The 14,190-nt window shown below is 51.5% G+C and overlaps 1 protein-coding gene across 1 annotated transcript in view; it reads right to left on the bottom strand.

Annotated features, from left to right (window-relative positions):
• Window positions 1–5,226: 5,226 nt before the first annotated feature.
• The window catches only part of SLC15A4 (solute carrier family 15 member 4), a 28,357-nt gene continuing 19,393 nt past the window's right edge, over window positions 5,227–14,190 (bottom strand). Inside the window, exons 6-8 of the mRNA XM_014858031.3 lie at window positions 12,690–12,845; window positions 11,394–11,552; window positions 5,227–6,298 (exon numbers count right to left, since the gene is read on the bottom strand). Coding sequence (XP_014713517.2) covers window positions 6,150–6,298; window positions 11,394–11,552; window positions 12,690–12,845 — 464 coding nt within the window. The 3' untranslated portion in view covers window positions 5,227–6,149. The remainder of the gene's footprint in view (window positions 6,299–11,393; window positions 11,553–12,689; window positions 12,846–14,190) is intronic.

The following is a 14,190-nucleotide window of genomic DNA, read 5'->3' as shown; positions in this document are numbered from 1 at the left end:
ACGGGGTGGTTATTTCTCTTTGGTTTCCAGCCACACCAGCAATAAGACCTGCAAAGAGCACACACGAGATCAAAGCTGTAAGTCAGTGGGGCCCACACCAGCCGACTCCATGCTTCAAGGAAGTACGCATGGGGTCTAAAGGTTTCCACGGCCTGGGCAAGGGGGTCCGCCAGGTCGGAGGGGCTCCATCGTCTGTAGTTTTAGGCAGGAGAAGGGGCTTTTTCAACACTCAAGGATCTCACTGACAAATAAAATGGTAAAACATCTGAAGTGTACGTTGTGATGATCTGATGTCTCAAGAAAACTGAAAAAATATCTATCGACAGCCCCGCTCCCCAAATTAACTCTCAAAGTCCACCTGTCGATAAAGGAAACCCTGTGCTCTGTGCACATCCTCGTCCTGTCTCACGGATGTCCCGCCAGCTCCAGGTTGTGTGGAAGGCTGCGCCCCAGCAAAGGTCCTGTGGCAGCAAACCCTTTACCATCGGCACATTTCTGCTTTAAAGGCATCACCTAGCGACAGCCCTGGGTCCCTCTCTTTGAATTCCCTGACGGATTTTAGATTGCAGTGTGGACGTGAAGAGCGGCCGTTCAGAGGGGCGTCCTGCCCTGTCTGTAAGAGATGGGTTCTACTTAGAACAACCCAGGTCACAAAGCTCTGCTTAACGTGTCTTAACAAGCACAGCAAATGGCTAACTTCAGCTGCTGTAAACAGACTCCTGCAATTTTCTTGACTTCAGGAACATATTACTTTTGTGTTCGGGATGTAGAAAAATTAAAGTCCTGGGCCAAAAACACAAAGGAAATGAGATGACGTGACTGCACGTGGTTTCCGGCCAGCGTGCCGTCTGGGTGACAGGCAAGCACGGGGGTTACCACCAAACTCTGTGTTCTTCCTAACTCAGTCTTCTGAAACCACCACTGCTTTTGTTCATGTCTGCATCTGTACCCATCAAGTGAGTTTATGATGTAATATAAAGTATAAAAATTCATGTCTAGACCTGTCAAAAAATTTTAATTTTGTTGGCTATTAGCACTGCTGGACCTAGAGGGAGCGATTCTAGCATTTTCACCGAGTACGTGTGGAAGGTCTTTGGATTTATTACGAACTTCTCCTGTGACAACACGCCAGGGCCTCATGCACGTGGCTTCAACTTTCTGGAACGCTGATTGCTGGTCCGCCACTGTGAAGATGTCCCCCCCAGACTCTTGGGTCCCTTTCACAGCAAAGGGAATGACATTTGCTTACTAGCCGGCCTTGAGATGGGAGAGCATCCTGAACTATCTGCTGGGCCCAGTGCAATCACAAGAACCCTCAGAAGAGTAAGAGGGGGCGGAAAAGGAGGTCGGAGCGACTGGATGTGACTCGATGTTGTTGCTGGCTTTGCAGAGGGAGGGTGGGAGGGAGGGAGGGGACCCCAGCCCAGGGATGCCGGTGGCCTCGGGAAGCCGGAAAAGGCAGGACAGGATTCTCCCCTGGGGCCTCCAGCAAGGAACGCAGCCTGTGGACACCTTGCTTTTCACCGGGGGGGCCCTGTGCTGGATCTCCGACCTGCAGCCCTGTAAGAGGACACTGTCCTACTGGGTGAGGCTGCCTGGTTGGTGGTGCTTTGTGAGGGCAGCCCTGGGAATCTGCTGTGAAGAAGTTGCACAAACTGGGTGGTTTAAAACAAGGGCAGTTTCTTCTCTCACTGTTCTGAAACGAGGGCATCCGCAGGGCTGGGCTCTCGGAGGGGTCCGGGCAGCAGCGTGCCTGCCTCCCCCGCTCCTGGGGTGGCCGGGAGATCTTGGCTTGTGGACGCATCACTCTCATCTGTGCTCCGTTGTCACTCGCTGCTCTCCCTGTACCTGTGTGTCAAATTTCCCTCTTCTTCTAAGGACACCAGTCACAGAATTTAGGCCCACCCCAATTCATACGACTTCTTCTTAACTTGATTCCATCTGCAAAGGTCCTATTTCCTAATGAGGTCCCACTGGCAGGTTCCAGGTGGACATGAATTTGGGGGAACCCCCCTCAACCCAGTACAGCAGCCACCTGTTTCCCTCAGGACAGATCCTGAGAGGTGGCAGTACTCCAAGGAGCACCTGCCCCCACGCCTCATGGCTCTGGCCTGGCTGGCCCGCCTGGCAGTGTTAGAGTTGTGGTGGGCATGCAGCTTCTTAGCTAAGCTCCCTTTTCTTCTTGTTTCCCCCCGAGTTTGTGGTCCCCTGCATTTCTGCCTTGGGCTTTCGCTAACATGGGGAGGGCACGGAGAATGGTGTCCCCCACATTCAGGAGCCCTTCTTGGCAGGTCTGGGCTCCCATTGTGTGGGAGGGGCCTTTTCTCCTCTCTGCTCACTCATCGGACCCCGGCCCAGCCCATGCCGGGCAGTGAGAAGAGAATGCCACCTTGGGAATCCACACTTGCCCACAACCACAATATTCAATTTATACAGATGCTGGAATTTTGTAAAGCTCACTTTTTATTTCTCCATTCTTAAAAAAAACAAGAGCGTAAAGGCCTCCTTTGCCCCACATGCCCCCGCCTTCTCCAGTGCCCTTTTGGGTCAGGTTAGCGGTGTCTGTACAGACGCCCTGTCTTCTCTCAGCCGTCTGCACTCTCCAGTCGCACTCACCGCCCCTCCAAAGTGGTTCCCACGTCACGTCATCTTGCTCAGCAGGAGCTCGGGGCAGCTCTGGTCTCTCTCTCCTTCTGGAAAGGCACCTTCACTCCTCATCTCCCCCGGGAACATGTGGTGGCTGGGGTCAGATCCCCGCTTTACCGACGCTGGCGGCCCCACAAACTCAGCATCCAGCATCGGCCGGCCACAGAGGACTCCAGCCTTGTCTGCAGCCCACGCCACGCGTCAGCAGTCAAGTGGAAAGCCTTCGAGCCTGCGGGGAGGACTCCAGATCCGGCTCCCTGGGCGACATCACTGATTAATGACGGGGAGGCTCCACAGGAGGATTAGGATATTGATTGATCTTTAAAAACAACTAATGACTGCAGCTCTGACGGAGCATCAGCGACGTTAGGGACGATACGGAGAAGATGCAAGCGCAAGATCCTGAGGAGCTTCCCCTCCACCACGGGGGTCCTACAGGTCAAGGGGCTGACTGCGTTTCTCCAGAAAGCCAGGCCATCTGCCGCCACCTCTGCTCCATACCTGACCTGTTTTACGGGTCCCGAAGTCACTGGAAAGTCAGCATGGCCCACAGGGGAGGAGAGAATGCGCTTCCTGTCCTGTCTTTCCCACCTCGGAGCCGGTGACTCACGTCAACTCACTCACCGTCCAGGTTTGCTCTCCATCAGGGGGGCGCTGCTCTCCCGAGGCTGGTTTGGAGGGTTGGGAAGTCAGTCCGATGGATGGGTCCATCTGGCTCTGTGCTGGGCTCCCTTCCAAGGAGCATTGTCTTCTAGCCAATTTGGAAATCAGCGAATACTGATTTCTCATATCGTTATGCAGCCCTGCATCGCACGCCTTTTTCCCCTTGGCTTTCTGTTTTGTACTTTTCACTTATTTAATATGTTCTAGTTCAACAAAGCACTATTTATGTATTATTCCCTCCAAAAGGCCATTTCCAAACGAGCAAGGTGTTACAGTGAACATTTAAAAACATCTACTCAAATGACTTCATTCTACTTGAAAATGCCCATAAAATATTTGGCCTGTTCCAATAACGGTGAATCACTTAGTGGTCCCCAGTAGTTTCAGGTTATTACAGAACTTCACTCTTCTCTAATGTGATTTGATTTTCAGAGGATGGAACTGTTTTGCACCAGGTGGAACAATTTGGTAATATTGAAGCTCATCAGTTTTTTATTACCTAGAATTGAGGTGACCAGCGTTTCGTATGGGCCCGATGTAACTCCGAAAGGACTTGCTTTTTGAAACCTCACAGCATTATATCCATGTGCTGTGCTGTCCCCCGCCACCGGGAAGAGGCCACCTGGACCTCTGGGTATGAAGGGAGCAAGATGCTCCCACGGCTGCTCAGAAGTGGAACCCTCTGGCAGGTTAAAGCAGGATGCGTGGACAGCCGCCCTCGAATATCACTGACACAGGCTGGACAGGTCCCTGCTTGAAACCACAAGGGTCATGGGCTCCTGTGAAAAGGCTGTCTTAGTAAAAACCTTCTCTGCGAATCCACCCATGATACGGTGGAGAAACGAGGGCTCCATCCCGTCCACTGTCCCGGAGGCACAGCAGGACGAGCATCTCCTAGCAGAGTACGCTCACCTTTGTCTCATGAGGCCGACACAGCAGGTCACAAGGTGCAGCCCCCAGGGTAGGCACACTCTCTTCACAAGTCTCCCAAGGCACACTAGCTTTGTGTATTTACTTATTTGGTTACTGTTTAGTGCCACAGGGTGAACCTGGTCACCCACTGTCTGAATTGAGGTGAAAATTAAAACGCCGTTACTCTAACTGCTCGGTTAGCCCTTCTACTAACTTTCTGGAGGTTTCCCTTCACCACACCGAGGGAGCATCCAGCTTGGGCCCTGGACTGAGTCCATGGGCGGACCCGCTACCAGCCCTGAGGCTCAGGCGGACTCCCATGTGAGGTCCTGGAGGCTGGGCAAGGATCTGGTCCTCTGTCTCCTGCCTCCATGTGCCCAGGGCGTCATCACCATGTGACAGGGAAGGCCGGGCTGATGAGCCCTCACGGCTCACTTTCCTCCCTTTCATGGCTGACTCCTTACAGTGAAAATGCATTTTCGACAGGACGGGCTAACAGTTTTCAACATGCAATGTATCCTGAAGACAAGCGCTGGACCTCAGGAGGACGTCTCCAAGAGCAGCGCTTTCAACGCCCCCGTTAACCCACCTCACCCGGCGGCCCCGCTGAGAACCGCTGCTGCCCCGAGTCGCATCTTCAGTCTGTCCTCACCCCGCCAGTCAAGATTCCCTGCTATTTTTCTATGCTTTGTATTACAAAAAAAAAAAAGTGGGGTTTTTGTGTCTATTTTTTGTATTCTTCAAATATAAAACTCTATTTTAATACGGAGCAGGCTTAAGAATCACTGCGTTGGACAGTCAGAGCTGGGTCAAGAACAGGTGTTTGCCCTGACAGGTCGTCAGCTCCCGGCTCAGGAAGCTCCAGCTTCATGACGACAGCTCGTGTATCTCATGGATCCTTACAAATGCCAAACAAACAATGACTGCGGACAAACCATTCGAAGAATCGGCTAATGGATCTCAAATTTGAGGTGCTTTTTAAAATAGTTATACCAAAAGCACAGCGACACATAGAGAATCGTTTATTTAACAAACGCGAACCCCCACATACATGTAAAATAAGGAAACAGAAGTCAGAGGCCGTCCAACAGTCCAAGTTCACGTTGAACACTTGCAGTTACCTTTAACTGCACTAAACCTGTTCAGAGGAACACTGTCCTCTCGTCCCCCAGGAGTGGTCTTCAGTCTCGGTGGTGCCCAGAATGAAACGATACACGACGACTGGCCGGGAGATGGGCAAACACTCCCATAAGCTGTGTGTGGCTTCAGCCAGGACACATGGTTTTAATATTTCTTGTTACATGTTCTCACTTGAGGAAAAAAAGCAATGTCAATAGTTTCAAAAAATAAGTATTGTTTGAAGCAGCAGATACAATATATTCACTACGGCCTGTACCAAAGAACCTAGCAATGGCAAGATTCGCGGCTTAAGAGAGAAACCACCAAGTGGACCTTTACAGAACATCTTTACAGCCTCTGACCACACTTTGACCTCTTAAAAATCCTCCCTTTCCTCAACATAAGTAGTTGTTTATTAATCAAAAAGAAAAAAAGTGAGATCATACGGTGTGTGGGAAGGAAATGAACATATTTGTTTAAAACACTGGGATCCAGCTGACCGAAGTGCAGTCTCCCGAGACTCTGCCATCTCCCTCTAGGTTCTGCCGGGACGCCAGCGGCAGGATGAGCAGAGATCTTCCGTCCGTCTGCACCGCTGCGCCAGGAGGGCCCAGCAGACGGGGCACGAGTCCCAGCGAGGCACTGCCCAGCTCATCGGCGGAAGAAAAGCAGAAACCAAGCCAGCCGCCGTGCAGGTTTTCAGAAAGCCCGACATTTATGGCCACTCCCAGTCCGGCCTGCTCTCAGTGCCCTGCCGGCCAGGAACCTCCCTGTGTGTCACCGTCTAAGACCAGACTGCACCTCCAGCATCAGGTCCTCCTGCTGGCGGGTGGCCCGTTTGCTCTGGACCGCTGGTGGTCGTACCTCACAGAAATGATAAGGAAAAGCAGGAGAGTAGCTCCTTGAATGGCAGCCAGAAGGAAGAAGTAATAGTTCAAATAGCAGCCATTAATGTTACCTGGAGGAACAAAGGAAAAAGAGGTCTGTGAGCTGAACTTAGAGATTTTACAAGATTTTAGCTATTTAATTTGGTTCCTACTAAGGTCAGAATGAATTCTAACTGTGGTCATTAGAAAAAAAACTCATCTCTGTTAACTGAAGCTGCACAAGCATCTCGTGTCCAGTCGCTACACGAGCCACTCGCAGCTGGACCCCAACATGGGCCGTGGACCCGCACACTGACACAAGCCGGCCGCGCCTCCACCCCCCAGCTCTCTCCTGGGAGACAACGGGTGAGGCTCCCCAGCCGTGACAAGGCAAGGCGGAACAGAACCACCACACGCTTGGGACACCTCCGAGTGGGGTCAGAGCCACGTCTGAGAAGGTGGATGAGATGAGCGTCCACGCAAGGCGAGAGCCTGCACGTCAACAGTGGAAAAACTGGCCACAAAGAACGGTAAGTCAGTGTCTTTCCATTTAAATTTTTTTCCCATACAGAAAACGTGGGGAAAGTAAAAAACCCACCCTCCCGTGTTTTCGCCACCAGAAGCAAACATCTGGCAGATAAGGAGTATTGCTGTCCAGTCTGTCTTCCTGAGTGTTCCCCCTCTCGTTAAGGAAATTTCCTACGGTTAGTCATGCCATGTACTCAGAGCTGACGTTGCCGAGGAGGAGGGTGAGGACAAGGAGCACCTGACGGTGCCCTCGGCAGATCCCAAGTGCCACTCTTCCCAACGTGGGCAAAGCACGTGGTCACCGAGCAGCACAGACAGCACCAGAGCACCGCCTGCATGTCACCCCCGCTCCTGAGTCCCCATCTACTGCGCAGTTCACTGACACTGCACGACACACGCCAACGGACCCCCACACACCAGGGCAGGGGGTTCAACTGACGTTCCACATCTACAGCAAGTCACAAGCTTGTTTCCCAATTTTTCCTAAAAATCTTTAAGTTTAGCACCCTCAAGGTGACGCAGGTGCCTACTTTAGTCTTAACTGCTGACACACAGAGTGCTCAGCTCTGCCCCAGGCACCACACGCCCTCTGCCCGAGCGTGCACGCCAGTGTTCCACGTGGGTCCCAATAACCCTGGGGTGGCTGAAGCGGTAACAGTCGCGGACCGTGGGCTCAACCAATTAGGTTCAAACACAAGTGCCTTGGTGTCTCCAGGCTCAGTTCGTCCTCTGTGAAATGGGGAAACACAGCACCTGCCAGACACGGACAGACTCACAGGTAACTGTGCAGGTAAGGTCCGGACAGTCGCTGGGACACGACGAGGTGTCCTCAGGGCCAGCCATCACTACATCCCACCTTACACACGGGCCCAGGGCGTCAGGTCCATAAACTGATGGTCTTTCGGTGGAAAATCAAGTTTTCAAGGTGCCACCACTCAACACGGAGGCGGAGCAAGGACGCGTGTGTATCAGGTGCAGCAGCTGGTCGGGAGACAGCCAGCGCACTCACGGCCCACCACCCTGTGCTCCCTACAGGCCGACCCCATCACCAACAACCCTGCCTCAGCCTCATGGCCCGCGGACCGCACGCCCTCGGCACCACCAGGCACCATCTGGCAAGGATTGGACACGTGTGAGGTGAGCAGAGGGAGCTGGTCAGCAGGTCGCTCCCGGAGCTGGGGTCTCAGCAGGAAGGCCGCTGCGCTTTCTGACCGCCTCAAAGCAGATCTCTGATTTGCTTACTAAATAAGCGAGACTTCCTTTCCTCTGGAGGGCTCTGAAAGCTGGGTTATTCTGGAACTTCCTGTTTCTATCTGAACATAAACTCACCAGTATCAGATGTCTAACAATGCTTTTGTCAAAAACATGGAATTAATGTATAATAGATACAAAACAGATTTATATAATAAGCACATTTTTAAGGCATCCTCTATCAGACAGGCTGTACACACTGATTTCCTATGTTTATCGCCTTGGGAAGAGATCTTGTGTCACCTTGAACTTCTGTCAGACTGGGCTTTACTGATTCACCAGCCACTTAAGGCAGTGATGGAGCCCTTACTACGCGCCGGCTCCGTCTTGGACACGGAGACAGCCTCCCTTCAGGAGCCCCCAGGTCTGCTGGCAACACTACCACAGTGTCAGCATCGATGCCACCACAAGGCTGTCATAAAAATATCAACGTTGTTACTCTATGCGCTGATTTTGAAATATGAATCTTCCCAAATTAAACGGATGATCATTTAAAATGTCCAAAGCTCAAAGCTGGTAGGCCATGTGGGCTGTACACTGGTTTATCCTGGGGCAAAGAGAAATGCACAACGTCCCTCGTCAGTCCAGTTTGGGATCAGGGAGGGGGTTCGGAAACAGGGCCACCCCTAAAAGCCATCCCCCTGTGCTCTCCTGGCCTCTTTGCAGACTACAGGTGAGCCGCATATAATATACCTTTAATATACTGGAGTTTTACATTTGATGAGACAGACTCTCAGGCCCCGAAGAAACGAGCTCACATGTCCACCCAAACATCATACACAAGCGTTCCAGCAGCCGATTCAAGGCAGCCCCAAACTGGAAACATCAGGAACATCCCTCGGGAGCAGGAAGGATGAATAAACTGTGACAAACTCGACCATGGACACACCTCAGACATAACCAAGACCAATTCCTAGGGACCACGCTCACAGATGTGAGCGCTGAGTGACAACAGTCACGATGGGGCGCAAGGACACACAAGGGGTCAGGGTGCCAACATGGGGCAGTGGTGGTCTTGTGGGGATGGGGGTAACTGAGAAAGGACAGGAGGAAGCCTTCCGAAACATTCTGCAATTCCGACTGGATCACAAACACGCCAGGCTGTGCACGGAGGGCCAGCGCACTGGACAGCAGGAGCATTAACCCCAAGCGAAATGATACCAACCAAGAACAGCACGCCAGCCCCGGAGGACAGGCAGAGGAGGACACCGACAAGAGGCTCTGGGAGAGGACAGGCAGAGGAGGACACCGACAGGAGGCTCTGGGAGAGGACAGGCAGAGGAGGACACCGACAGGAGGCTCTGGGAGAGGACAGGCAGAGGAAGACACAGACAGGAGGCTCTGGGAGAGGACAGGCAGAGGAGGACACCGACAGGGGGCTCTGGGAGAGAGGACAGGCAGAGGAGGACACCGACAGGAGGCTCTGGGAGGACAGGCAGAGGAGGACACCGACAGGAGGCTCTGGGAGAGGACAGGCAGAGGAGGACACCGACAGGAGGCTCTGGGAGAGGACAGGCAGAGGAGGACACCGACAGGAGGCTCTGGGAGAGGACAGGCAGAGGAGGACACCGACAGGAGGCTCTGGGAGAGGACAGGCAGAGGAGGACACTGACAGGAGGCTCTGGGGGACTCAGCCTTCACACCTCGAACCCATTAAATAGACAGAAAGCTGCTTCAGGCGTCAATTATGAGATGCTAAACCAGCTCCACCACCTACCTGGACACGCATGCGAGAAGGAAGGTGCTGGGGGCAGAGAGGCCGTGAAACCTGGAACTACGTCTGCCGCTCCTTTGAGAGAAGAATTTCTCTTTGGTGGGCAGGGGTTACCTGGTCCCACTCTCTCCCCGAATCAGCCACCTCTGACAGCCAGCTACCCGCAAATGATGCAGCTGACCTCCCACACCATGGTCCTTTCCTGCCGTCCAGGGCACGGGGCTGCCGGGCAGCAATGGCGTACTCTCCTTGGGGTAAGAACAAGGAGAGACCACCCACCGTGTGCTGCGGGACGCAGTGTGGGGGCTGTTTGAGAACACACTACGAAATGTTTCCCCTTCATGAAAATAACATCAACAAGCAGAAGCAGGTCCAACCCCTGTACATGGAGCTGGATGCATAAACATTGGAGATGAACCTCAGAAGGCAAAGTTTAAAAATAACCTGTCAGGAGTAAATGAGGAGTGACAGGTAAACTGTGAGATATTAAATTAGCAACGAGGGGTTAAATCGCTGGAAAGTAACAAGAATGACAAAACCAATCCGTTCTTTATGATACATCTAAACAAACAGCAAAACAGAATCCAAGCCTGAAGAACGGCAGGGCTCTGGTCTCTTAACAAGTCCCTCTTTGGAGGAGGTCTGTCCCACGTACAGAAATAGGTTCTGCGACATCAAGAAGCCGTGAGAATTCTCAGAGCCCACTGTGTATCTGGACCTTACCCGCAGGCTGTTCATCCTCCAAGGCTCCGGGAACGAAAGCCACAGCCCCAGACCTGCCTGCTCCCCCAGGACCACCAGGCCTGAGCTGCCACGCACACAGCCGGAGCAGATCCCGACAGCGCCCTGGGGCAGCGGCCGGGGCCTGGCTTTCTGGAAGTTACATTAGGACCCCACAGGCCTACTCACCCCGTAGGACAGGAAGTTTAACTCAGTCATGGAAGGGCTTCTGGAATTCTGCAATTTCTGGAGAAAAGTCCCTAAGCTTTCATTAGATTTTCAAGGGGATTTACAACCTAAAGGTGGCTCAGTACCACTGGACCCGAGCAAATGCTACACGGGTATCCAAGAGAAAGGAGTAGGTTGTTTTCATAAGCAAAACATAAAAGGAAAGGAAGAAACCTCCATCTCCTGGGTCTGTTTAAAAGTTATCATAAATCTGGAAATGGTAAAATGCTCAACTTTGGTGACTGAATTTGTTCAACGACCCAAGATGCCACCTACTGGTATTAGAGGTAAAATCCCATTATGACTGATCATGAGTAATGCTTGTTTACTAAAAAAAGCCCATTTATTACCTGGCAATTTTTAATAGCAGAAAATTAAAAGGTACTGTTAGGCAAAGAAAAAAAAACCTAGGGGAAATAAAGGGAGATCTGTGATAGAGATTTCATTTGCCTCATAAAAATGGTGCTGGACACTAAGGTGGGGAAGCAGTCTGCTCATCAAAGACATCCAAGTAAACAGCAACAGGGCAGTGGCCGGCGGGCGGGGCCACTGGGAGACAGGGGCTGACCCGTCTCTCGAGAAAGTTCATGACGTAAGCGAGACAGTGGGAGTGCCTGACGGAGCTCAGGGAACAGGGACAGCAGCTCCTGGGACGGCCTGTCTCCACTCACACACACCCCACCGCAGCCTGAGACCCGTGGTTTTTAGGACTGGTCATTCTTGAAAAGACAGGCCGCTGCTCTTACCGAAGTCGGTGTGGCTGCTCATCCATCCGATGGCTTTGAGGGACACCAGCGCCAACAGCCCGGAGCCCACGAACGAGCCGACGCCAGAGAAGAAGAAGAACAAGCCCATTATGGCGCTCTGCATGGACTTGGGGGCAGCGGAATAGGCAAACTCCAGACCTACGGAGAGGAAGGGGACGTGGTGTTTGTGAGGAGCCCTCCGACTGGGCGCAGGACGCTCCCGCCCAAACATGGAAGACGCAGCACAGGTCCAGCTGCGGCGGCTCCCTTCCTGTTCTCAAGTCAGGACTTACACAAGCTCGAGACACCAACGGCTCTAAGCTAGCTGCCTACTCTCCCGTTCACCGTGACGACTCCTACAACATCTCAGTGAGGCACAAAGTCAACTCCCGGCTCTCACACCTAAAGGGAACATCTGATTTGTCAGCTCTTAGAATTTCTTGTTCATTAGAGAAAAAGGGATTAAAGAAGCAAAATTTTCCTATATTCTCAACTAATGGGAGTTTGGAAACAAAGTACAAACACTAGAATGAGGAATTTACTTAAGAATTCTATCGCTAAGGCAATATATTCTACAACAATCTCAACAAGCACATCTATAAATTCACATTTGTGTAATAACTAGACCTGGAGATTTGCAGTGTTCTAAGTGGAGGACCATCTTTTTGATGTATTCCCTTCGCAAACTCATTAGCCAATTCCGCCTGAATTGAGAGATGAGAGGAGAGGTGAAAATCATCGCCCGCTAGCACCCACCCGCTCCACAGGCTCGGTCCTCACTAATTTTCTCCTTCTCTCGCCCCCAGCAGCCAGAAACAGGTCTGCACAGAATATGCTTGTCTGAAATACCACAGACTCCCGCTAACAGGGAAGGAGAGGCCTGTGGGAACACGTCTTTGCGTCCTTACACAACTGAACTGAAACACTGAGAGCCGGGCTGCGAGTTGCATCCTCGGGCTCGGCCGACAGCGTAGCTGCAGGGTCTGCTGGGAAGCAACGGACCCAGAGGATGCCGCCCAGGGGTTCTTCCTCCCTTCCTCACTCCTGTGGCGCCTCTGCGGCAGCAGGCGGATTTCACAGGAACGTTTGGGGAATCCTGCTTTTATACCAAGAAAGGAGAACCTCAGATGTGGTCTCGTTGCTCACTTCCCACTCCATATTCTGAACCACAAGTGTCCACGAAAACAGAAAAACGCACTGTGCTGTTTTTGTCTCAACATATTCTAACGAGAAAACAGCACAGCTTTTATCATCCCACGACCAGCCTGGACCCAGACAACTGTGACTTAACTGTACCTGCTATGCTTGCGAAGATCTCGCTGACACCAATCAGCACGTACTGTGGGAGCTGCCACCAGATCGGCAAATCGGCAGCAAAATAAACGACTTTTCCAATGGTTTGATTAATAGTCTTCTCTTTAACAAGGTCCAGCCTCTTGCTTTCTAAAATTCCTAGAATTCATAAGTAAGTTAGTAGAGCACTTATTCATTAACTTTTGCAATTAAACTACAAAACCAGAAGTTTGCTACAAGGCGCTTTTTGATTATTCTGAGACATACACGGAAAGATAACATCCAACAACACAGCCTCCCCCAGAACCCCCAATCTGAGCAATCGCCCAGCTTTCAGCTTCCTCAGCAGGTTGCTGAAAAACAGAGTTCTGATCACACGTATTTCATTTGCACATTTCACACTGCTTTATAAAATGGATGTTCAACATGTTTAATTTAACCCTCAAATATCTGGATTGCTCACAACCTATATTCCGTTTTATTTCTTTTAAAAGGAGGAGTAGAGGGGTCAGCCCCATGGCTGAGTGGTTGAGTTCATGTGCTCTGCTTTGGCGGCCTGGGGTTTTGCCGGTTCGGATCCTGGGCACAGACATGGCACCGCTCATCAGGCCATGCAGAGGCGGCATCCCACACAGCACAACCAGAGGGACCCACAACCAGAATCTGCAACTATGTACTGGGGGGTTTGGGGAGAAGCAGCAGCAAAAAAAAGAAGAGAAAAGAAAGAAGATTGGCAACAGTTGTTAGCTCAGGTGCCAATCATAAAAAAAAAAGAGGAGGAGGAGAGGAAAGCTAATAGTCAGTCCTGCAATAAAAAACTTGATAATGCTATTTTACGTATCAGAGGGTAATACATTTCGAGATGTTTCTCCCATTGTGGTGACAGATTTAAGCTGCCCCACCAATCCACCGTCACTACTGTTACAACCATGGCTGCTGCTGACGATGCTGGGGTCCTGGCACAGGTGGGCTTCACCTTAACAACAAAGCACCAAGCTTCCCAAATCAACTTCTGCCCTCAGCAGCACCAAGATCTCACCAAGTCATCTGTCATCTGTCAAGTGCACAGGAGGACATCCAAGACAAGCAAGAGCACAAACAGCGACTCTTTATAAAACAAGAAAATACATCAAAATAAAGTTTAAAAACTATAACTTGTAGGACCAAGTTCTTAGGTTGAAGATGTCACCAAGTTTTGTTTCTCAAGAATTCTACCTGCAAATGAAACAACGGGCCCTGATATTTAATGGACATATAAAGATACACGTGCTTAGAACCCTGAGCGTGAGGAGGGCCGAGGGCCAGGATCTGCTGGACAGAGAGAAGAGAAGAGAAACTGCGGAACCTGCACCCAAACCTCATCTCAAGTGAAGCGTCCAAACGGAGAGGAACCATTCCAGAGGACCGAGGTGGAGAGGCCTCCAACAAAAGCCTGGCCCTCCTCCCTGGAGCTGAGCTCAGGGACCCCAGCCCTCACCCTTCCTCTGACTGAGAAACACAGATG

This window comes from Equus asinus, chromosome 8, assembly GCF_041296235.1.
Source record: "Equus asinus isolate D_3611 breed Donkey chromosome 8, EquAss-T2T_v2, whole genome shotgun sequence".
NCBI lineage: Eukaryota > Metazoa > Chordata > Mammalia > Perissodactyla > Equidae > Equus > Equus asinus.
The sequence above is the reverse complement of the archived record's forward strand: the minus strand, read 5'-3'. Positions and strand labels throughout refer to the sequence as shown.